This window comes from Phaethon aethereus (genome assembly GCF_964289735.1).
Source record: "Phaethon aethereus genome assembly, chromosome: 3".
In the NCBI taxonomy this organism is placed as follows: Eukaryota; Metazoa; Chordata; class Aves; order Phaethontiformes; family Phaethontidae; genus Phaethon; species Phaethon aethereus.
Window position 1 is genome coordinate 108,053,232 of NC_138576.1, and position 22,493 is coordinate 108,075,724.

Here is a 22,493-nt window from a genome sequence, read left to right on the forward strand (position 1 = left end):
TCCTGTGGAAGGGCATGAAAAAGGCCCTATTAATCTGCTGTAGGTCCATGCAATTTTTTCCCCTTCCAGTTCTCAACGTGAACTGGTTGCCCAACTACTTTTAGATACGTTTGTGTTGTGTACTGTATTGTATGAAGGGAAACATCAAGGTTTAAATTAGGTCTCTCTCAAAAGAATATTGCAAAATCCTGGTGAATATTGAGTAACTTCATTTGAAACATAGCTTGACATGATCCTGAGACATTGCAGAGACCTGCGTTGCCCTACGCTTTCTTTTCTAGGACATGTGTGCAGCAATCAGTATATATTGCTATCAGGTTGAATATTTTAATTGGTCATCTAATCATTTTTGGTCATCTAAAGCAGGCTTTACTTCAGAAGTTAATAAGTCCTTGAGGTAAAATAGTCTTTTCAAAATCAGATGGTGATCTATCTGTCTTGATGGATTCATCATTGGATGAATCCAGTAATGGAGACGTAAAGACTTCAGAAATGCTGTACAGCTTGCTAAAGGAGTAACTTACATTTCTGCTACGTAAAAGAGAACATTTAAGGGTGCTTTGCCCATGCATGTCACTCCTAAAGGGTAGCTTCTTAAGCTTGCATTGTGTGCTCTTCTGTCACACAGCCAGTGCAGGTAAACAACACAAATAAGCAAGTTTGTCTGTCTGTGTGGGGTTTAGAGTGGGGTTTTTTGTTCTCCAGTCTTCCTTTTTTTTTTACCTCCTTGTGGAATGGGAATAAGTATCTGCTAGCTGAAGTTTCACTACTGATGTTGATTTGCCTCTGGATTATCAAGAAAAGTGGTGTGATCAATTTTCTCTTCCATGTTGTTCCTGTCCTGATAGTATGGATCCATGTGAGCTTAACATGGAGTTGCTGTGGCCCCATCTTCCTTGTGTTGGGTGTTCCCCCTCCTCCTTGGGTCTGTGCTGGTGCTTGGGAAACTGTCTGGGGGTGCACATGCTCAGGGGAAGAGTTGCTGGGTTTTGTCTGGCTTGGCTCCCTGTGTTGGCTCTCCGTCCTGCTGCGTCAGTGGTAGTGCAGTTGTAAGTGGATTGCAGGCATGTGAGCAGTGTTGGGTTGGCTTCAGCAGCCATCATGCCACATGTGGACTCTTCCAGAGTTGTTTTAGGTATGCAATGAGCAAGTAAAAATACTCCCATTTCATGATCTTTGAGAGAAAGAATGAGTTGGTGCCCAGGTTTCAGCTGGGATAGAGTTAGTTTTGTTCCTAGTAGCTGGTATAGTCCTGTGTTTTGGATTTGGGATGAGAATAATGTTGATAACACACCAGTGTTTTAGTTGTTGCTGAGCAGTGCTTACACAGAGTCAAGGCCTTTTCTGCCTCCCACCCCAGCAGCGAGCAGGCTGGGGGTGCACAAGAAGCTAGGAGGGGCCACAGCCGGGACAGCTGACCCCAACTGACCCAAAGGGTTATCCCATACCATATGGCGTTGTGCTCAGCGTGTACAGCTGGGGGAAGAAGGCGGCGGGGAGGGACGTTTGGAGTGATGGCATTTGTCTTCCCAAGTCACAGTTACGCGTCATGGAGCCCTGCTTTCCTGGAGATGGCTGAACACCTGCCTGCTCACAGGAAGTGGTGAATGAATTCCTGTTTTGCTTTGCTTGCGTGCGGAGCGTTTGCTTTACCTATTAAACTGTCTTTATCTTGACCCACAAGTCTTCTCACTCTTACCCTTCTGACTCTCTCCCCCCATCCCACCGTGGGAGGGAGTGAGCAAGTGGCTGTGCGGTGCTTAGTTGCTGGCTGAGGTTAAACCAGTTAGGATACAGAGCCTGGTCCCAGTTAGCTGCATGTATGTTTTCATTCTGTAGGGGGGAAAAAAAGCCTCAGCTGGCCCAGGAGACTGGTGGTTTGATCGTGAGTGTCAGAGACACTTAGCTCTATAATCTGGTCGCTCTTGTGTGAGTAAACCTTGCCTCTTGCTGCTGTTCTCATCTGGAGACAAGCCTCAGGTTTCCAGATTGTAGTCTCTAGACTGTAGAAAGAGCCTTTTCCCCTCAGTTTTGAAGTTTGATATTAAAGCAGTTTCCGCTTCTTGTACTCCTGCAAATGCTTGAGAAGCTCCATGTGCTTGACATGATCCTGAACCGTAAGTTGTTTCATGTCTCTCTTCTCCTGCCTTTCATCAGGCCAGTTGAAAAATGACCTGGCTGCATCGTTTATAAGTGCAATAAAAACTCCTGCCAGTTTCCTTTGCCAGAAGTTTTGCTTTCTGGGTGTGTTCCTGTTCTTGTTTGGTTGGTTCAGCTAACAATGAACACTAGCCTTTCGTTTTCTTTTTGTTTTACCGAGGTTGTTTGAGCAAACAGTGAGTGCTGTGGCATTCAGCAGCAGTGCTCCCGTAGCTGCCTGCCTCTCCGAGCGGTGGCAGGGTGAGCTGGGAACGCTCACTGGGAGCTCTGTGCTGGCAGGTTTGAAGATCTCATGAAATAAGTCAAAAAAGACTGGCGAGGTTAAACTGATAACCTCCTGAGGAAAGAGCAATGGCTGGCAAGCAATGTTGAAAGAACTGTCGCTGCGTGAAGGGCAGTGTTTTCAACGTGCCTGGGAGGCTGTGGCAGGAATAGCCTTTTTCCTTCCTTCTCCCTCCCATAAGTGCTTTTCCTCAAAAACACAGGTTCACCTCAAAAAAACCTCATTGGTTTCATTCACTTCAACAAAACCTCACCCGTTAGGTTTCACGGGTGAGGGACGTTAATCATTTTATTTTGACAAGATAGGGAATGTTTTACTCTTCTGCTTGGTAGAGCTGACTGTAGCTTCTAGCACTATACCAAATGACAAATAAAAATGAGTGAAGATAAGATGATTTTGGGGAAAAACTCTTTTTTCCTCCCTTTGGTTCCACCTCTGGCTTACTGCCGCAGCTTTTAGCTGGCTTGTCTCAATTTTCACTGGGCCTACAGGCAGGGTTTGGTTTTGTTGTAGCAATTAATGGAGATGATATGGACCGACTGTCCTGAATTAGCCCTGGAAAATCTTGTGTGTTTGGGATGAGTCAGGAAGGAAAGTGCCAGGTTGAAAAAAAACTGTGCCAATTCTGAGTGAAATGGAACAAAGGCAGGAAGGTCCTGTTCTTCTGCACCTGCATGCCTGGCCGGGCCGAGGGCTTCGGGCCCAGGGAGAGGAGGAAGCGTGTTAGCTGAGTGCAGGTTACAAGACCTGATTTAGTGCTATCAAGGTATTTGTTTTTCTGAAATGTTTTGACTGACTTTTCGGGGAAGACTGGTGTGTTATTTGTTTTTATCCTTTAAATAAAAAGTATCTGTGATTCCATGTGATAATGAACTCCACCCTTCCATATGACATTACTGCTGTGTTAAAAAACAAAATAAAAAAATGCTGGGAGCAAGCTTACTATAACATGGACAGGTCTTATGACAGGTTAGTGTTGCTGTATGAAAGTTAGAAGTATTCAGTAAAACCTTGTGCATGAACTTTTGAAACTTGTGTTACCTGTGTGCAGCACTGGTAGAATCATGCGTGCTGTTTTCTGTCCTAGGTTGCTTCAAGTATGGAGCTGTAAACATTGCATCCTGTGTAGTTTGTGATCAGACAAACAATTCTGTCTTGGTTGGCAAACTGATTTCTGATACATCTCACAAAACTATGTTGAGTACTTAAAAACAAACAAACAAAACAACCCCCAAACAAAAAAAACCACCAAAACTTGCAAGGGGCTTAGATACCATAGTAACAAGCACAGGATAAGATTTATTCAATGCTCTGCTAAGTTTACCTATCTCCAGCATGTACATATGTTTTTAGAAAGGAATCTTTATTGTGTATTGACTTTAAGGGATTGTATTTCACCTTGCAATAGAAATGTTTTACTATTAGCTTTGAAGTTTTTTTAAGTACAGAATATTACAATTGGGAAGAAGAGGAAAGAGATACAAAAAAAAGAATAAGGGGAAGTTATTTTGTTCAGTATCTCACTTGATACTGTATATTGAACTCCATGCTTATAGTTTGGACTATTTGAAAAAAGTTTTATATAAAATACTTTTCAGTTACAGCATCAGTTAATGAAATGTTTCTATATGCTTGACTGAGGCCAGCTTTATTCAAAATCAATGTTCCTTACTGGTGACAGCTTCAAGCTCTTTCAAGGTTCATGCCTGAAATTCCTACATATTATGTAAATCCGATATAAGCAGAAAGATGCACATGCATGTGTTTGCTTATTTTCTTTGTGCACTTCTAGAAAGCCTGCGTGAGTAGGCTCAGGGTATGGGTACACGTTAAAGACAAATGTCACAATTTTGTCTGATTCTGTTCTGTCTCTGCCATGCATCGACCTTGGTATCTGATTTAAAACTTGTATATACCTTTTCCCCCACTCTGTGTGAGTGTGTGTTGTTTTTTTCTGAGCCGAGTCCTGCATATTACTCTGTTTCAGTGGAGTAGGTTGGTTGCATTTGGTTTTTTTAATAAATTTTCTATCATGCATTCCCAATCTAGTATGCATTTAATTGCTGATAAGAAATTGTGAAAATAGTAACTTGTACATACATTCAGTCTTTTCAATTGCCCTCTCCAAAGCACTTCTTCATGTGTCTGAGAGGTATGAAAAATGAGAGTAGATAGTGCTCTATTAATGTTTTGATTGAGATCAGAGGTGCTTTAGTAATTGTAGTATGATGCGACAGGTACATATGGCAAGAGTAAGCTATGGTTTTGTGCTGATGTGGGGTTTACCTGGAAGAGGAGTGAATCCCCTTCTTCTGGCACTAGCTGATGAATCGAGTACTATCGTCTTGTGCAGTTCAGAGTTGCACCATGTTTCGTACCTGTAAACCTGGGCCTCTGGGTGCTCTTGATGTGTGTTGCAGAACAAGCTGATCTGAACGTTTCTGTTGGTTTCTACATTGAGATTTACCAAGATCTTTCAAGAAATGGGACTCCTAGTTTAGTTTGCTAATTCAGCAAAAGACTTGCTTGATCCTAAAGGAATAGTAAGCAGTTAAAACATGAAAACAGCTGTACATCCGGGACGTTACTTCTCATCTTTCTCCTCTTTCCTTCCCCTGTATTGTAAATCAAAGCTGTTGCAGGTTGGAGCCGTTTAGAAGATGGTCTTCTAAAGCCTGCAGACTCCTTTGGTCTGGGCTGGCTATTTTGTTTACCTTGCAAAATATGACATCTGTTGCAAATGCTCATGTGTATGGCACATGCTTGAAAATCTTTGGAGTTATGAATGTAAAAATTGGTTGCAAGAAACCTAAGTTCAGACAGGAGATAATATTGAGAGAGGAAATGTGATGATGTGCCTTTTCTAGCACCATGTGTGCATACTTTGCTTCCATGGGCTGACTGTACCAAGGAATTTGCCTTACAGTAATTCAAGAAGGGGAAAATGCAGGACCAAGACATTTGATTAATCAAGTGAGGTGTATTTGTAGGCATATCAATGTGTGGAAGTTACCCTCTTACTCAGAAGCACTGCAGAGACCTTCAGTGTCGTTTGATGGAGAAAGACTGTGTGGTTTGGTGGCCAGAGTAGTTCTGGGGACTTTTTTTAAGACTAAGCTGTAAGAGCAGTTAATATATGTGGTGATGTAAGTTTAATTACAGTGTATAAGCCGTGAGAATACTACTCCAGTGGCTAGCCAAGTGGCTAAAGGGTGCTGAATAAGTAAAGTAGGTCAGGTTAACTCTCTTGTGATTTTAGTGCCATTGACTTTCTGTAGTAATTCTAATGGAATGTGTCAGCAACAAACCTAGTTAGGAGTAATAAGGGTTAACTGAGCTCTTTTCAGTCACCATCTAAAATTGAATGCTAGAATTACTTTTTTAAGATTTCTGAAAAGATAGTAGATTTTGTTTTGTATGTTTTTTTTTCTTGTGGGGTTGTGGTTTTTTAATTTTTTTTAAATACTTGATTAATGTGCAAAGTACCTAAATGGATGCTCTGATATACTTTCAGTTCTAAAATTTTGTTACTGCTGCACTTTTTGTTTAAAATTGCATTTTAAGAAACATCTAGTTTTATGTGTTGATTTCAAGACATTTTATTTAACACTGTCATAAACTAAACATGCAGGGAGTTGCATTTATCTTGTATTAGTAAGATAGTGTTTCCCACTACAGTGTGTGTGTGTGTGTATATATATACTTTTTTATATATATATATATATATATATATATACACACTTCATATAGATCTACTATCAAGGTATCTAGAGAAATACCAGAATCCCTAATTAAAATCCTGTGTAGGAAATAGAGGTTGTTAGCTGGAATTGTTTTTAGATGGCAGTGAACTTCAAGGAGAGTGGTTGTTTTTTTACAGCCCGCTTGTTTCGAGCACCCCGAAAAAATTCCCAGAATTTAGATACTGTTCTTCTGAAATGGCATTTGTAAGTAGCCACATAGTAGCTGATGCATAATGAATGAACGTATTGTAATGGACCAGAAAGATCTTAAAATTACATAGCTTGTCTTTCTAGACAGTCTGGATATTGCATGCTTCTGTGGAATTCAACTTTACCATTGTTTGGAAATAACCTCTGAGATACCGCTATTTGACCTAACTTGATTATTTTCCCCCCATCTTAACCTTGTTATGTTTTGATTTTGTTGAATGCTGATTTCTAGAAGTTGATGAGTTTCTAGTTTAAATTCCTCAGTACTTTCCAACAATAGCAAGCTGTTTATGTGCAAAAGAAAGGCCTATTGCAAGACTTGAAGTCTTTCCTTCAGTGTTGTTAAAATTCAGAAATTATATATATTATATGGCTCACAAACTAAGAAACTTTACCAACTTTATGCATGTTTTTTGTCAGTGTTGGGCATAGATGGGGAGAATGTTTGGCTCTGAAGATAATCTGTCTAAGAGGGAATAACTAAGAAACTATCTGGATGGACTTAGTTTTTCTGTCACAAAAAGACCAAAATCCACAGTCATGATGATAAATCTTCATTGTTTTTTTTTTTTTCCTCTTCAGATTTGGTTCTGCATTATATTGTCATTATGATTAAATAACTGATTTCCCTGTTAAAGCTGCATTAAAATGATCTATCCTGTGAAACCGTCTTTTGCTTTGCCTGTGGCATTGGTTTTGCTTGCCTATCCAGCTGCTTATCTAAAAGATCCCTTCAAGTACCTACTGGAAGTAGGCTAATCCTATGAAGTGTATGAAATCAGCAATTGATATTAGGGTTGCTGATGCTTCTGGTAGGTATTGTATTTCAAATAGTGAAGATCTAATTGTGTGCATAGACAGACTCAAAGACTTTTAAAACTTGCTTGTATAGCATAGTGCTGTAGCTCTAGATGGGGTTCTAGGTACAGCTATAATATTAATTATTAGCACCATACAAATACTCATCTTGCTGGGAATTTTCTAGGTGAGACTTTCATTTGGGCTCTGGTTTATCACGTGTAGGACTAGTGTCTGATGTTGAAGGATTTTAATTATGTGCTTCTAAAGGATAAATACTATTGTCAGGGTGTTATTTAATGGTTTGAATAATTTTTTCTGATATACAGAATCTAAACATGGCTTGTGTGGTTGTTTCTGCAGTAATTTGGAAAATGGTTTAGCAGTGGCGGTAAAGTAGTATTTTTGCAGAGTGTCTCATGTAATGAGAAGACAAGCAGAAAATTATATTTAGGACCATTCTCCTGGCCATAGTGAATAATTAATAATGCTGGAGGTGATGTAAGCAGAGTTGTGCTACATTTGGGAAGAACATTCTGGCTGTAGTATACTCCTTGTTTTTTCCGGTTGTTTTGCAGCTGTTTGCCAGTTTTCCCAATTCTACTAGTGCCTATGTCCCAAAATAACTCAGCTCAGTGGGACTATCTGTAAGCCTGGATGTTTACAGGAGGGGTTTGACTTCGGTCTATAATAAATGCACATTGGAGTTGGAAGCACTGTTTTAAATTTCCTTTTGCATAAAAAAATAATTACCTGTGTAAGGAATGGCAGGTGAGATCAGCACAGACCAATATTTGGTTGGGTATTGGGAGAAACATTGAAACCTCGCACTACCTTCTGACTCTGCTTTCAGCTTAAGGTCAAAGATCTGGAAAACTTTGGTCTGTAAAGAAACGGGCTCAGTTAGTGCTCTGTACAAAGACATTGAGATATACACTTCTTGATTGAAGGAGTGAAAAATGGGAAAATATCAGGGTGTCTTGAGTTTTTTTGGCGCTTCATGCTTACTGGGAACTGAGCGAGCTGGGAGTAAGCATGCCTTTCTGTTACAAAATCTAAAAACTGGTCTGAGAAGACACTTTCTACCGACAGTATTTACCTGCCTTAAAATCTGTAATTTAAAAGATTAGAGGCTAAGCTTTACCTGTTAAACACTTATACTCATCTGCCACTAATGTTAGAAAGCATTTGAAATACTGAAACATTTAACACCTCTTTGACATCATCTGTTATTTTGGTTTCTTCTTGGAACATTCCCAAGCCCCATCTGTATCTTGCCCCTTATATACTTGGAAGTTAAGAGTACAGCAGCAGTGCAGATTTCCAATGACTAATATTTCATGTGGGATGATGTGTTGGTATGCATTAAAAATAACATCTTTTTAGTTCCTCAGAATTTTTGAGATTCAAAATATATTTATGAGATATCATGGGGGTTTCTTTTTAAGACTAGATTATTTTAAAGGTAGCTCATTACTTGAATAAGAACTTCTGTGACTTGCAAAAAGATGCAAACGGGTTTGGGGAACAAAGCTTACTTGAAAAAATATTTTTCTCATGCTCTTTATTTGAGATGAAGAAAGTTAAGAAAAAATAGAGTGAAACCTTGCTTCCAAATATGCCAAAATACAAATTTTTGTGCGGTTTGTTTTTAAAAGACTAAATTTGGTTATGAATAGAGAAGTTTATTTGCAACATAGTGGTGTAGTTTGGCATAGTTTCATATTATTAAAAACAAACAAACAAAACCCAAAAAACAAAAAAACCCCAACCTGTAACAGTTTGTTAATTGCTGCCTAGGTGTCCCTAGTTATACTTTTGGAGCTGGTAAAATCTTTTTGCAGACCGTTTTCTTGAGACATGCATCAAACTCTGCCCAATCAGTTATACTTGTAAAAAGTAAATTACTCCCATCTACCTCTTTTTATGCTTTTAGTCTATTCTGCTGCAGCTGTCTAAAATCCAAGTAACTAAATTCCCAACTATTTTATCTGCTTTCCAGCATACCTCTGTGGATGGATACACTGAACCACATGTCCAGCCTATCAAGTCAAGTAGCAGACAAAACATCCCCAGATGTAGAAATTCCATTACGTCTACCAATGAAGAGCATCCTCACATTGGAAATTATCGCTTACTGAAAACGATAGGAAAAGGAAATTTTGCCAAAGTGAAACTGGCAAGGCATGTGCTTACTGGAAGAGAGGTAAGCCTTTCAAAACCAAGAAAAGACTGACAGTATGTTTTATATTCTCTTTGGCTATCTTTATAATAAGTATTTCTGCTATTCTTTTACTTTTCTCTTCTGAATAGAAAAAGCCCATTTTTTGTCATCATAAAGGAAGATGCAAAGAGGCTGTTTCAGGATATATGAAAAGTTACCTGAGGTGCCTGAGTTTTCTCCCCTCTAACTGCTCAACCCTTTTTTTTAAAATGGAACTTCCTGATGAAGAGATCAAAAACTTTGTTGTGCATCGGGGTATTTTGGGGCTGTGGGAGGGTTTGTTCATCCCCAAACATTTCCAAAACCAAAGAGAAATCTATTGCTAAATAGATTTCATTGATATTGATAATCTGTTGTTAGGTAGGTAGATCTTGTGTTTGGAGGGCCTGGTTTTGCAGTGGACAGGGTAATGTTGTTGTGTGCGAACACCGATAAGTATAAAACTGGTTCCATGGTTTCCATCCAGTGGCAAAGTTCTGAGCTACTTCTGGTAGATCCTAATAGGTGAGAAATTTTGCTTGATGAAATGCATAAAAGAAGACATGTATGCATGTTGTATAGGCACATCTAACCTTTTGCTCACAGAGGTGCAGTATGTTTTTGTTCAAACATTTTTCTGAGATAGTAATACATATTTGTTTTTTCCCCAAGGTTGCTGTGAAAATAATAGATAAAACACAGCTAAATCCTACTAGTCTGCAAAAGGTAAGAATATACCATAACATCTGAAATTCTGTAGAAAGTTGAACTGTGATCTTGGCAAAAAATATTTGGTCCCTTTATCTTGCTAAACAAACATCTTTGTGTGTGTATGACCTTGTGAGACAGTGGTATCCAACTGTCTTCGCTGTAATGCGCATGTGCAATTTATCTGAAGGCAGTTACTCTATGTGGTTCCTATCTAAGCATGGTTTCTTTGCTCTTCCTCCTCCAGCTTTACTCTTTGCTGACAAACTTTTTATCTAATTAAGTACACAAGTAGTTTGTCTACATACTAAATCAAGTCGTAATGCTGTAAAGGATAGCATTTTTCTTGGATTTTTCTTTAATGTAGTAATTGGTTTTTTGTGGAGCTATAAGAGTACAAATTTTTAAGGCTCTAATTTTTTTTTACCTTTGTTTTTATAATCTTTCAACTTTAAAACACTTGTTAAACTCAAGAGACCTTTGGCAATTACTTTTGTGTATAGAATTGACAAAATGACTGAACATAATCAGGACATTCTTGTTTGTTGCACTTTCAGTGCCTGTAGGTAGAAATTCAGAAGTCCTTCATAACTGTTGTGATACATGTTTTACTAAAACCCTGGGTTGGTTTTTTTTGTTTGGTTTGGAGTTTTTTTACTATTTAACTATGCATATGTTTGGTTTTGGCTGAAGCACAGAAATGTTGTATTGTCCTCCTGGAGGTTGCCGGTTATAAAAATTTGGGATACTTTTGTTTACAAAATACTGGACTGCTACTGTCTGTAGCTGTAGAATGAGAGAAAGAGGCTAGGGCTTATTGCTGTTCTTTTATCTCTGGCTGCTGTTACATTTATTTTATTGTGTAACTTTGGTTATGGGGAGTTACAAACAACTTTGCTTTAATTTCTTTTCCTTTGATTTATTTGCTTTAATTTCTCTTTTGTAGTATTTTTGTTTGAGTACGAGTTCTTCAGGATTTTTTTTTTAAATTCAACCTACTGTGCAGAGTCCATGTAAAAGCTTTGCTGTCCTTAAGTTCTATATCCTACATTAAGCAAATATCTTTGCTAATATTTGAGCTAGTGAAGAGGGACCTACAGAGGCAGTATGTGACAGAGCATATTGGGGAAATCCTGTACTCCTCACGTAGCTTGTTTCCTACATAGCTTGGTATTTACACTTGGAGAGCTAGGTGAGTTTGTCTCATTGTTGAATAATGGGAGGGTGAAAAATGTTAAAACTTTCTGGAAAGCTAAGCATGAAAAACTTATCTTGTGGGATAATTGCTTTAAGAATAAATAAGTTGTATTTCACACAAAAATATTCAATAATTGGTTAAAAATAATTCCAACTATAAATGAAACTTTCATAGCCTGAAAAAGATGTTGTGGCACTGCACAAGCAGTACACAAAATACCCTTGTAATAGGACATTGCTGCTATTTGTTTTTTGAGTGGGAAGCTGATGACAAGAGAAGCAATTTTAGGTACAGCTAGAAGCAGCTTATTGCAGAACTTAAATTTAGTGATTTAATCATAATTCCACTCTTCTTCGATAACTTCCAGAAATATTTATCCCATGCACCTTCTGCTTACACTGGAAAGCGTGATTATTTATTGGTATAAAGTTCTCCTTTGTCACATCCTGATTGTAATTTTCAGAATTGTAAATTTCAGGAAAATAATAATCTCTGAAAGTCTTCAGCTTCTGAGAATTTTGAGTGAAACTGTATATTGATTCCCGGAAAGCTTTTAAGTAAGCTTAAGCACAGTTTTTGCACACTCACTCAGGCAACTGTAGTCTTCTAAAGTAAGTAAGGGTGGGAGAGTGGTTCATCAGCATGCTTGGAATTACTTCATCTGTCAGTATTTTGATAGGTCATTTGCGTATTGTAAATAAAACAATAAAAATATGTTCCTGTTCTGTTCTATGAAATCACAATCATTGTTCTTCTTTCTGCAGAGATGTTAGATAAAGTTTGTGATTCTTTATGTACTATATAGTGTCACTGTAATGTGAATTTTCATAATTTTGTCATTGAGGTTATACTGTGCATAGGATTGTTAAGTAGTCAATTTTTTCTTCAAGAGGTAATGTTGGGGATGGGAAGCAGTGATAGTAGTATTGTTTTAATAGGAACAGACACTTTTCTAAAGAATGTTTGTAGAGGAATGCTGGAGTATGTTATTGCCACAAAAATGCCACTCCTGAGTTTGAACCTATCTAAATTACTGTAGTTAAGAGGGCAGTCTCTAGAACTTCAAAGCTGGTAAATTGTACACAGGTCAACAAAACTTTTAGGCCTTCAATCACAATTGATTATTACTAATCAAATATGCAGTGATCTTAGGCACAGGGTCATTCACAAAACTGTCCCCTTTCCATTCACTATAATAAAGGATACCACAGAATCATTAAGGTTGGAAGGGCCCTTCGAGATCATCAAGTCCAACTGTCAACCCACCATGCCCCCTAAACCATGCCCTGAAGCACCACATCCACACGTTTTTTGAACACTTCCAGTGATGGTGACTCCACCACCTCCCTGGGCAGCCTGTTCCAATGCTTGACCACTCTTTTGAAGAAATTTTTCCTAATATCCAGTCTAAACCTCCCCTGGCGCAACTTGAAGCCATTTCCTCTCATCCTATCACTAGTTTCTTGGGAGAAGAGACCAATACCAACACCCACAGCCCCCTTTCAGGTAGCTGTAGAGAGTGAGAAGGTCTCCCCTCAGCCTCCTCTTCTCCAGAGTGAACACCCCCAGTTCCGTCAGCCACTCCTCATAAGACTTGTGCTCCAGACCCCTCACCAGCTTCGTTGCCCTTCTCTGGATACGCTCCAGCACCTCAGCATCCTTCTTGTAGTGAGGGGCCCAAAACTGAAACAGTATTTGAGGTGCAGCCTCACCAGTGCCGAGTACAGGGGCACGATCACTTTCCTACTCCTGCTGGCCACGCTATTTCTGATACAGGCTAGGATGCTGTTGGCCTTCTTGGCCACCTGGGCACACTGCTGGCTCATGTTCAGCCGGCTGTCAACCAGCACCCCCAGGTCCCTTTCTGCCGGGCAGCTCTCCAGCCACTCCTCCCCAAGCCTGTAGTTGTTGCATGGGACTGTTGTGACTGAAGTGCAGGACCCAGCACTTGGCCTTATTAAACCTCATACAGTTGACCTTGGCCCATCGATCCAGCCTGTCCAGAGCCCTCCTACCCTCCAGCAGATCAACACTCCCACCCAACTTGGTGTCATCTGCAAACTTACTGAGGGAGCACTTGATTCCCTCATCCAGATCATCGATAAAGATATTGAACAAGACTGGCACCAGAACCGAGCCCTGGGGAACACCGCTTGTGACCGGCTGCCAGCTGGATTTAACGCCATTCATCACGACTCTCTGAGCTTGGCTGTCCAGCCAGTTCTTTACGCGGTGAAGAGTAAACCTGTCTAAGCCTCAAGCCGCCAGTTTCTCCAGGAGAATGCTGTGGGAGACGCTGTCAAAGTCTTTACTGAAGTCCAGGTAGACAACATCGACAGCCTTTCCCTCATCCACTAGGTGGGTCACCTGGTCATAGAAGGAGATCAGGTTGGTCAAGCAGGACCTACCTTTCATGAACCCATGCTGGCTGGGCCTGATCCCTTGGTTGTCCTTCACATGCCCTGTGGGCACCCTCAAGATGAACCGCTCCATGATCTTCCCTGGTATGGAGGTCAGGCTGACAGGCCTGTAGTTCCCAGGATCCTCCTTCTGGCCTTTCTTGTAGATGGGTGTCACATTGGCAAGCCTCCAGTCTTCTGGGATCTCCCCTGTTAACCAGGACTGCTGATAAATGATGGAGAGTGGCCTGGCAAGCTCCTTTGTCAGCTCTCTCAGTACTCTTGGGTGGATCCCATCAGGCCCCATAGACTTGTGGGTGTCCAGTGTCTTAACAGGTCCTTAACTGCTTCCTGCTGGATTATGAGCGGGTTATTGTGCTCTTCATCCCCGTCTTCCAGCTCAGGGGGCTGAATACCCTGCAGATACCTGGACTGGCTATTAAAGACTGAGGCAAAGAAGGCATTAAATACTTCATCCTTGTCCTCATCCTTGGAGACAATGTTCCTCGCCATATCCAGTAGGGGATGGAGATTCTCCGTGTCTCTCTTTTTGTTGTTAATATATTTGTAGAAGCATTTTTTTTTTATTATCCTTTACAACTGTGGCCAGACTGAGCTCTAGCTGGGCTTTTCCCTTTCTAATTTTGTCCCTGCTTGACCTAATGAGATCCTTGTACTCTTCGTGAGTTGCCTTCACTTTCTTCCATAGGTGATAAACTCTCTTCTTTTCCCGGAGCCCCAGCAAAATCTCCCTGTTCAGCCAGGCCACCAGCTCTTCTTACGGCACATGGGGACCGTCTGCTCCTGTGTCTTTAAGATTTCTTTCTTGAAGGCTGTCCAGCCTTCCTGGACCCCTTTGTCCTTCAGGACTGTCTCCCAAGGGACTTCCTCAACCAGTGACCTGAACAGGCCGAACTCTGCCCTCCAGAAGTCCATGGTAGCGGTTTTGCTGACCCCTCTCCTTACTTCGCTCACAATTGAGAATTCTGTCATGTCGTGGTCACTAAGCCCAAGACAGTCTCCGACCATCACATCTCCCACGAGTCCTTCTCTGTTTGTAAACAGCAGGTCCAGCAAGGCACCTCCCCTGGTGGGCTCACTCACCAGCTGTGTCAGGAAGTTATCCTCCACACACCCCAGGAACCTCCTAGACTGTTTCCTCTCTGCTGTGTTATATTTCCAGCAGATGTCTGGTAGATTGAAGTCCCCTACAAGAACAAGGGGTAGTGATGTGCAGGTAGGTTTTGCCCTAGTACTTGCTACTGACCTAATTAAGTAAAATGAGTTGAGGCATCATAGCTTCTCATGCAGTGTTCTGTTTAGTAAACAGAAATATTTGAGCACATACTTCAGTTGCTGAAAGTGTCATACAAGCTGTGTCTGTAGTTAGTCATGGATATGAATGCAGAGAAAGTGTTTAGTTTGTTCTTAGCCACTCTCCAATGTTATTTATGCCATATAGTATGGAAAGGGTACTTTGCAGACAGTTATTTTAACTTAAATCATCAAATGTTAGGAGATGACACAAGTAAGCTACGTTGGTAACTTTTAATTTTGCATCCTTGTGCATGCAGTGTGATAGTCATGTTATATTTCTCGCCTTGGGGCATCTACCTCTTTAAATAGATAAATAGTGTTGAATTAAGGGCACTGCCTTTTATTTTGTTTTCAATTTGTTCAGTATATGGTTCCCATCTTATTCAGCACCTGTTTAGAAGACCGAGCTGGCTTTTTTTGTGAACTTGCTGTCTTGATAGTAACATACTGTACTGACTTAGCTTTTTCCACTGTCATGATTGTAATCTGTTCCCAAATGTAAGTATTTGGGTTTCATCATAACTAGAATTTATATTGTAATAGCTGTTCTATTTTCTGCATGTCTGCCACATTTAAAGTGTTGGCTTTTACTGTCTTCACTAGGGATCTTTCTGAAATAGCATTCTGCTGCTCTTCTGCAAACTGCCAGTGGAGCAGAAGGTGCTTTTTTTCTTAATAGGCTTCATTAGCAAGTGGCATTTCCACATTTTCACTTTTTAGAGGTCAGTGAGCTTCTTTTTATCCTTTAAACATATCTAAAGCGTCAAACTTAGGTCCTTTCTATTAAGAAAAGCAGGATAGAAATAAATGGTAGAAAACTTGGAACAATTTCAATATGTTACCTATTGATTGAAAGCTATGATTTTTTTTGCAACATCCCTTCTCAGTAATGATTTAGAAACTAGAGAAGCATTCAAGCATGTCTTTCAAAGCAGGAAAAAGCCTTGTTTAACTGAAGATTTTTAGTTTGATTGTAGTGACTTAAAATAGTAAACCTTAATTGTAGATGTCAACCTGATAGCAAGTAGAAGTGTTGGCAATGGTGTTGCAGAAGATCTTTGTATTTTCTGCAGTCTGTGCCCTGAAAAAATGAAATGAGAAAAACAGGAATCAAATTTTCAAGCCTTGTGCCTTTTCCGTAGGTACAAGGGACATGGTTTAGTGGACATGGTGGTGTTGGGTTAACAGTTGGACTTGATGATCTTAAAGCTCTTTTGCAACCTTAATGATTCTGTGATTCTGTGAAGTTAAATGAATTGAGTATGGTGCTGGCTGTTCTCTGCTATAAGGGAAGCTATTGAGGCTAGAACACATTTGCTACAAGGAGATGCTTGTTCAAGAGTTTTTTTTGAATGGTAGCACTTTGTTAAGAATGAAGAATGGTCCTATAAATGTGGGGCGGGGGAAGAGAAGTCAGGGATATCTTACACCTGAGAGAGCAGCACACTGCTGCTGAAGAAAATAAGAGTGTGCTTGAATTCTGAAAGTGCTACTTTTAAACAGTAAAATAGATCATTCTATGATCCTGCAGCTCACCTTGTAGCAAAGGGAAAACTAATCTCACTGTTCTGTCCAGATTTATCCAAAATTAACAAACTTGGCTCTGTAGGAAATAAGTATGGTCTTGTTGTAATATATCTCTTCCTTTGCATTTAGAGGTATCCTGGGTTTTACTGATGTGTATAGTGACTTGTTGAGATACCTCTATTTACAGATACATAGGTATTGACATAATGAGTGTTAATGACCACTATACTTCTGCAAGAGCAAAGGGGGGGAGGGCGGGGAGTAAGTTTTATCCCAAAGTAGTGCTCCATGGAAGGCAGAGTTGCAGTATAAGTTAGTTTACCCTAATACTTGGACACTGTTAACACTCTTATGCAAGTGTTATCCATTGTTCAAGGGTTTTCTTAGATTGTTTCTCTCTTGGGAGAGAAAATTGGAGGGTAGAGCATTAAATATTGGCATTTTCTTAATTGGTATAAATGTGCATTTATACTGGACCATATAAAATCCTGAATATACACTAGCACTCCAGAAAACAGTTAATTTGCCCAATTTCCGTCTGCTGTTTTGAACATCTGCATTCAAATAAGGTTCCCTACTCTTTCTTCCCACTCCACATTGAAAGACCCATGCACATCCCCTTGGACTGTATGGGCCAGGAACTACACAAGGTGTAGTGTGGCTGTGTTCTCTAAGCAATGCTATTCCATAATTTCAGTTCTTTCAGCCTTTCAAACAATTTCTGCGTTGGAAGGTATCCGCCACGCCAAGCAGCTTTAGCAAAGCTGTTTGACTTATGCTACATAACTAAGTTATGTCTGCCTAATTCGGAAGATGCCTAGACCCGAGTTACTTCAGAAGCAAGTCGAAAAACATTGGTTACCTGCATAAGAACTGCACCAGGTAAACAACTGCTGGAAACTTGTCTGAAGCCAATGCCAACAACTGCAAAACATGAACTGTCAAACGAACATGGATCTCCCCATGAAGAAGGCAACCTGCAGTAGTTTCAGTTCTGGGCTGCTTCAGCCTCGTCCTGTTCTTGCTTTAAGCATGCGCACGCATTTCAACCAGAATTAAAAGTGCCTTTGAGTCAAAAACCCCAAACAAACACAAAACACACCTGAGAGCCACTAACCAGTAAGAAAATACCCAACTTCACCTTGTGAGTTTAAGTTCATTCAGAATTTGCCTTAGAATAGCTGCTTTCTTTCAAAAAGTTGAGACTAAATGCTTCCTCTTGAGATACTCATTATGACTGCCAGGGCTGTGTATTTGCTTTTGTATGAGAACACATGCTTCAGTTTTCAGAGAAAACATCTAATCAACAGAACATATAATACAAGACGAAAAAAAAATTATTGGCATTTGTGTGGCATAAACCTAAGCCCATGCTTTGGGTCTTGGTGATGTCTTCTATTCAGAACCGGAGCAAATACTTTTATATGAAAGAAACATTTATCTGCATTAGGCTAGAGGTCAGTAATATTCTGTCTTGAGAAAAATACATTTTTATGTCTGTTTCTTAATAGGCTTTTTCCTTTTTGGAAGGAAAAATTACATGTTATGTGGAATAAAATTTCACAGTGAGATCAATTTGAATCTTAAACCAATTGGTAAACTTCTGAATGCTGTGAGAATGTTGAATAGAATACTGCACTTTTTGTTGCAATTACTATGTGCTTCATATTACATGTAAAATTGTGTTTCTTAATGGTCTTTTTTCTAGATTGGAAATAATTTTATTTATAGAAGTCTAATATTTTAATATTGCCTATGAAGACATGCATTCATTGCTGTAACTTTTATACTAGCATGAATGCTGTTAATTTATGAAGTATCTTTCCAATCTTCTGGCAGGAATTGCACTTTTCCACATACCTGCATAAAAGCTCTTCTGAAGCTGTACCATCTATTGGTTTAGATGTTAGCTTCTGACTAATTGATATTGATTTACCTGAGAAACTTTTTCTTTAGCAAATATTCTTGCATGCTCATAAAGCCATCTATTCCCATGAAATAAACATCATACTAGGCTGTTCTTTGAGCATTTTTTGTTTTTCTAAGTATTTGAATTTGTTGCAAAAGTTAATTCTAGTGCATAGTATTACATACCCATGTGCAACGTTTTGAACGCAAGCAAACTGCATCATATCGTTCATGTTTTCTCAGAGAAATGCTTTTCTAGTCTTTGCTTCCTTCTGAAATTGTTCTAATGGCAATTATAGGGCAAGTGGATAGTAACTAGCTTGAGATACTTAAATAATGTAAACATAGAACTGCAATAATATTACTTGATCAAAAGCTGAATTTCAAAAAGGTGTTGCTCTCTAGTCTTGTCGAATAAACGAATTTTAGAAATGTTATGACTAAATTACAGCAACTGAGTAAAAAAAAAAATCAGTGTTATCTAAGCAAAAGAATTTTAGTTTCTCAACTTGTAGCCTCAGCCATCATAAAGTAGAAACTAAAGTGCTAATCTTTGAGGTGTTTGGTCTCTGCTTTGCATCATTGTACCCTTTTGCAAAAGCAGCATCTGAACAAATGGGACTAATTTTGAAAATGGAGGGAAAGATGTCCTCTGAGACATCAGACAAGCAAAACAGCAGTAATGCCCTTCTGCACTGAGCCAAGTTTCTCTATAAGGAGGACTAGTGCTAAGATGTTTCCAAAATGGTTAAGCATTACGGTGAAGCCAGTGAGCTTTTCTTCCTTCATTTCAGCATCCTGCTTCAGCCCAATACAGGGCTAAAGAGCACATGGCACAGTAAATAGATTTGACAATGGGGATGTGCTGTTCGCTTGAAGTAAATCAGTGCAAACTTATCAGTATTGACAGCTTCAAGTAACAGAACTATGTAGTCATTTTGGATTCCTTTCATTTGCCTTCTTCCTTTTGAGCCCCTAGGTTAGTCTAGAAATTTAAGAGCAAAGACCTCTTGTTTCTGGTTTAAAAAAAACAAACAAACAACAAAAAAAAAACCCCAAACACCCCTCCCTCCCCAAAAAACCCCCCACAAAACAAAATTGAAGTAAACCCACCATTGTCTTGAGTACATACATTTAGGGCTATAAGTTTGTCCAATTGTTTATAATTATATGACTTGATCATAAAACAGACTTTCATCAATCATAAACCTTTAGGCCTTGCTGAGGGGAGAGGGGACACTGCTGTTTGTGACCCGGTGTAAAATTTGGTAGCTGTGAGAAGTGAACTCACCCACTTCACCTCTGTGGAGCAGCAGGACTGGGGGATGTCAGGATTCCTGGTATCTAATCCCATATTAATATCTGCATGTGTGACTTTTCTGTAGTACTGCACCTTGTGTTTGCACCTGCAGTTATATACGGGTTCAGGGTAGTTAGTTGAGCTTACCAGTCACCAAAGAAATCTGAGCAAAGACATAACAAAAACTTGTGTGAATAATCTGTTGGATTTGTTCAATGTGAAGCTCCAGAAAGGGCTATGGAACTTATCTGTGTCTCTTTGTATAAAGCTTAAAAATTAGTCTGTTTTTGTTATGTAGTTGGTAGCCATTATTGTTATATATAAGATGTAGATTACATTTTCTGGAGTTCATGGCACTATATTTATCTATATTTTATACTAACGCTGCTTTCTGTGGCTTATGCTGCTCCCCTTTGCCATCTAAAATTGCATATCTTGTGTAACTTCTCCCTAATAAACACACTCTAAGAAAATTGTCTTGCTTCCTTGACAGTTGTTTCGAGAAGTACGAATAATGAAGATACTGAATCATCCCAATATTGGTAGGAGCCCTGCATTTCTGCAAACTTTTTTTTATACTGTTTACACTTTACTCTCTTTGGCTTTATTTGAATGTACTTTACAGCTATGCTTTTGTTTGTTAAACTTTTTTGAGACAATAGGGCAGTGAGCATTCAGTAAATGCTTCATTGTCTCACCTCCTTTATTGACTCTGCTTGAAGCAAGAATTTTGTTCTTGGGAGATAAACTGCTCTAGTCCAGGAAACCCTTTAGACAATGCAGGAGATGCTGAGAGCTCCGGTCTGTTGAGGGCCCCAACTCCCCCTCTGTTCATTGAAATTACTCTTGAGGCCATAAAGCATGAGTTTCTTAGGTGAAAATAGCAAAACTCCATTAGTTCAGCCTAAGAAAGACTCCTGCCAACTGATATTTCCAGAAAATGAGAATTACAAAGTATGTAATTGTCCCTTTCTGCTTTAGTTCTTTCACCTACCCCACAGCTTCAGGGCCCTACTTTGTGATGACAATTCTTCTGGCTGAGGAGGGCTGGACAGTCTTGTTCCAGAGACAGTTAATGGTCCTGAATCGGCCAGAGGGCTTGTTGCATACAAGGTATGGACGAGGTGTACAAGTTATTACATGCTAGGCACTCCCTTCTCATCCCTTGAATTGCTTGTTACTTTTCCAGCATTCTTAGCTTCTGCTGTTTTTTGTTTTCTCGGGGGTGGCAGTGGGGGGTGTGTTTGTTTTAACTGAGTGGTTCCTACTACAATTTGAGGAAAGTCTTTCAGACTTAATGTTTCTGGTATCCACTCTGTTTTTAGTTGGCCAGAATCTCAGATTTCTAACTGGCAGCAGTTTACTAGTGAAACAGGGAAGGTTTGTATGATCTTAAAGATGTCTGTGTCAAATTAAACACTAATTTCAGCATGAACTTGTTTGTACAGTGTGCATAAACTTCTGAGAAAATTGTGAATTAATATGCTTTATTCTCAACCACGATTCAGAAATTAATTTTGCTTTTCCCCTCCTCAAAAGAATGCTAACCAAAAGAGTATAAACTGTTCATATGGTTTAGTGTTATCACTGTCCATAAATTATACTCGCTTCATGAGGAAGGCTTTTTTGTTTGTGCTGTGCTTTTGCTCCGTGCTGCAATTTCTCTCTCATTCATTTTTCTTGCAGTAAAATTATTTGAAGTTATTGAAACTGAAAAGACATTGTATTTGGTAATGGAATATGCCAGTGGGGGTAAGTGGATTCTTAATTCTGCTTTAAGGATAAACTGAAATACAGAAAGCCGTGCTGGTTGCATGCCTAGGAACAATTTAAGGATTTTATGGTTATCCCAGTCTGGCTTTCGCAACAGTCCTAGCAGAAGTCCCAGGGCAGACTTTCTTGCTTGCATCGTGCTCTGTAAAGCAACCGATTAAGTTTGCGCTTAAGGGTAGTTACTGTTGTGAGGTTTCTGCTGGGATATCAGGAGATAATGTGGTGCCGATTCTGGCAAAAACTTGACTCGGTATTTATCTGCTATCTTTAGGCAAGAACTGGTGCCTCATTTTATCTTGCAAATGTGTGCCAAAGCACTTAGAGAGGCAGGTCCTGGGGATGGGAATAAGGAACATGGGAAAGGGGACCGGCAGGAATATGGAGAGTGAGAGGAATAGTGGGTGCCTGCTTGAAAAGCTGCTTAGCATCTGAATGGCAAATGTTTGAATGTGGGAAGGGAATCCAGCACAGGGCTAGTGACCAGCTAGGAAAGGCTGCTCATCAGACAGTGCAAAGATGAGGATCTGAAAGGCGTTTGAGCAGCTTTAGATAAAAAGAACAAAAAGGAAGAATGGAAGTAATACAGATACTGTTAAGTGAAACAGCTAGAGATATGCAAAACAGATCTGGTGCATAAGACATTGCCTGTTTCCCAGTGTGTCTTACATGCAATATAAATGTCTTTCATGATTGAAGTTCTTTTTCTTGTTTGTTTGTTTCACAGTGGTTTTTAAATAACTTATTTTAAAAACTGAAGAAGCCTTAGTATGAAGGGTTCCATTTTTATACTTTTTGACTTTTACATGTCTGAAAAATTAAATCCTATGCAAACAATTTCCTGGCTGCTTTTATTTCCTTTCCCTTCAAGAAGGGCTGGAGGGGGGAGGACTGTTTTCAAGCATGACTTGATTGTGCATGACAGTCAAAAATAAAACCTGGGCAATAGGACTGATGTTTTGTCCTTGT

General features: G+C 39.6%; 1 protein-coding gene across 6 annotated transcripts in view; it reads left to right on the top strand.

Moving 5' to 3' along the window:
• MARK1 (microtubule affinity regulating kinase 1) overlaps positions 1-22,493 on the top strand; it is a gene marked incomplete at both ends in the record, with an annotated part of 60,819 nt that overhangs the window by 13,909 nt on the left and 24,417 nt on the right. For 5 of the 6 annotated variants that reach the window (XM_081997511.1, XM_081997512.1, XM_081997513.1 and 2 more), the window contains 4 exons: positions 9,197-9,400; positions 10,070-10,123; positions 20,248-20,296; positions 21,441-21,506. In XM_081997511.1, the coding sequence (XP_081853637.1) occupies positions 9,197-9,400; positions 10,070-10,123; positions 20,248-20,296; positions 21,441-21,506 (373 nt within the window). The remainder of the gene's footprint in view (positions 1-9,196; positions 9,401-10,069; positions 10,124-20,247; positions 20,297-21,440; positions 21,507-22,493) is intronic. The other variant, XM_081997516.1, reaches the window with a different exon arrangement.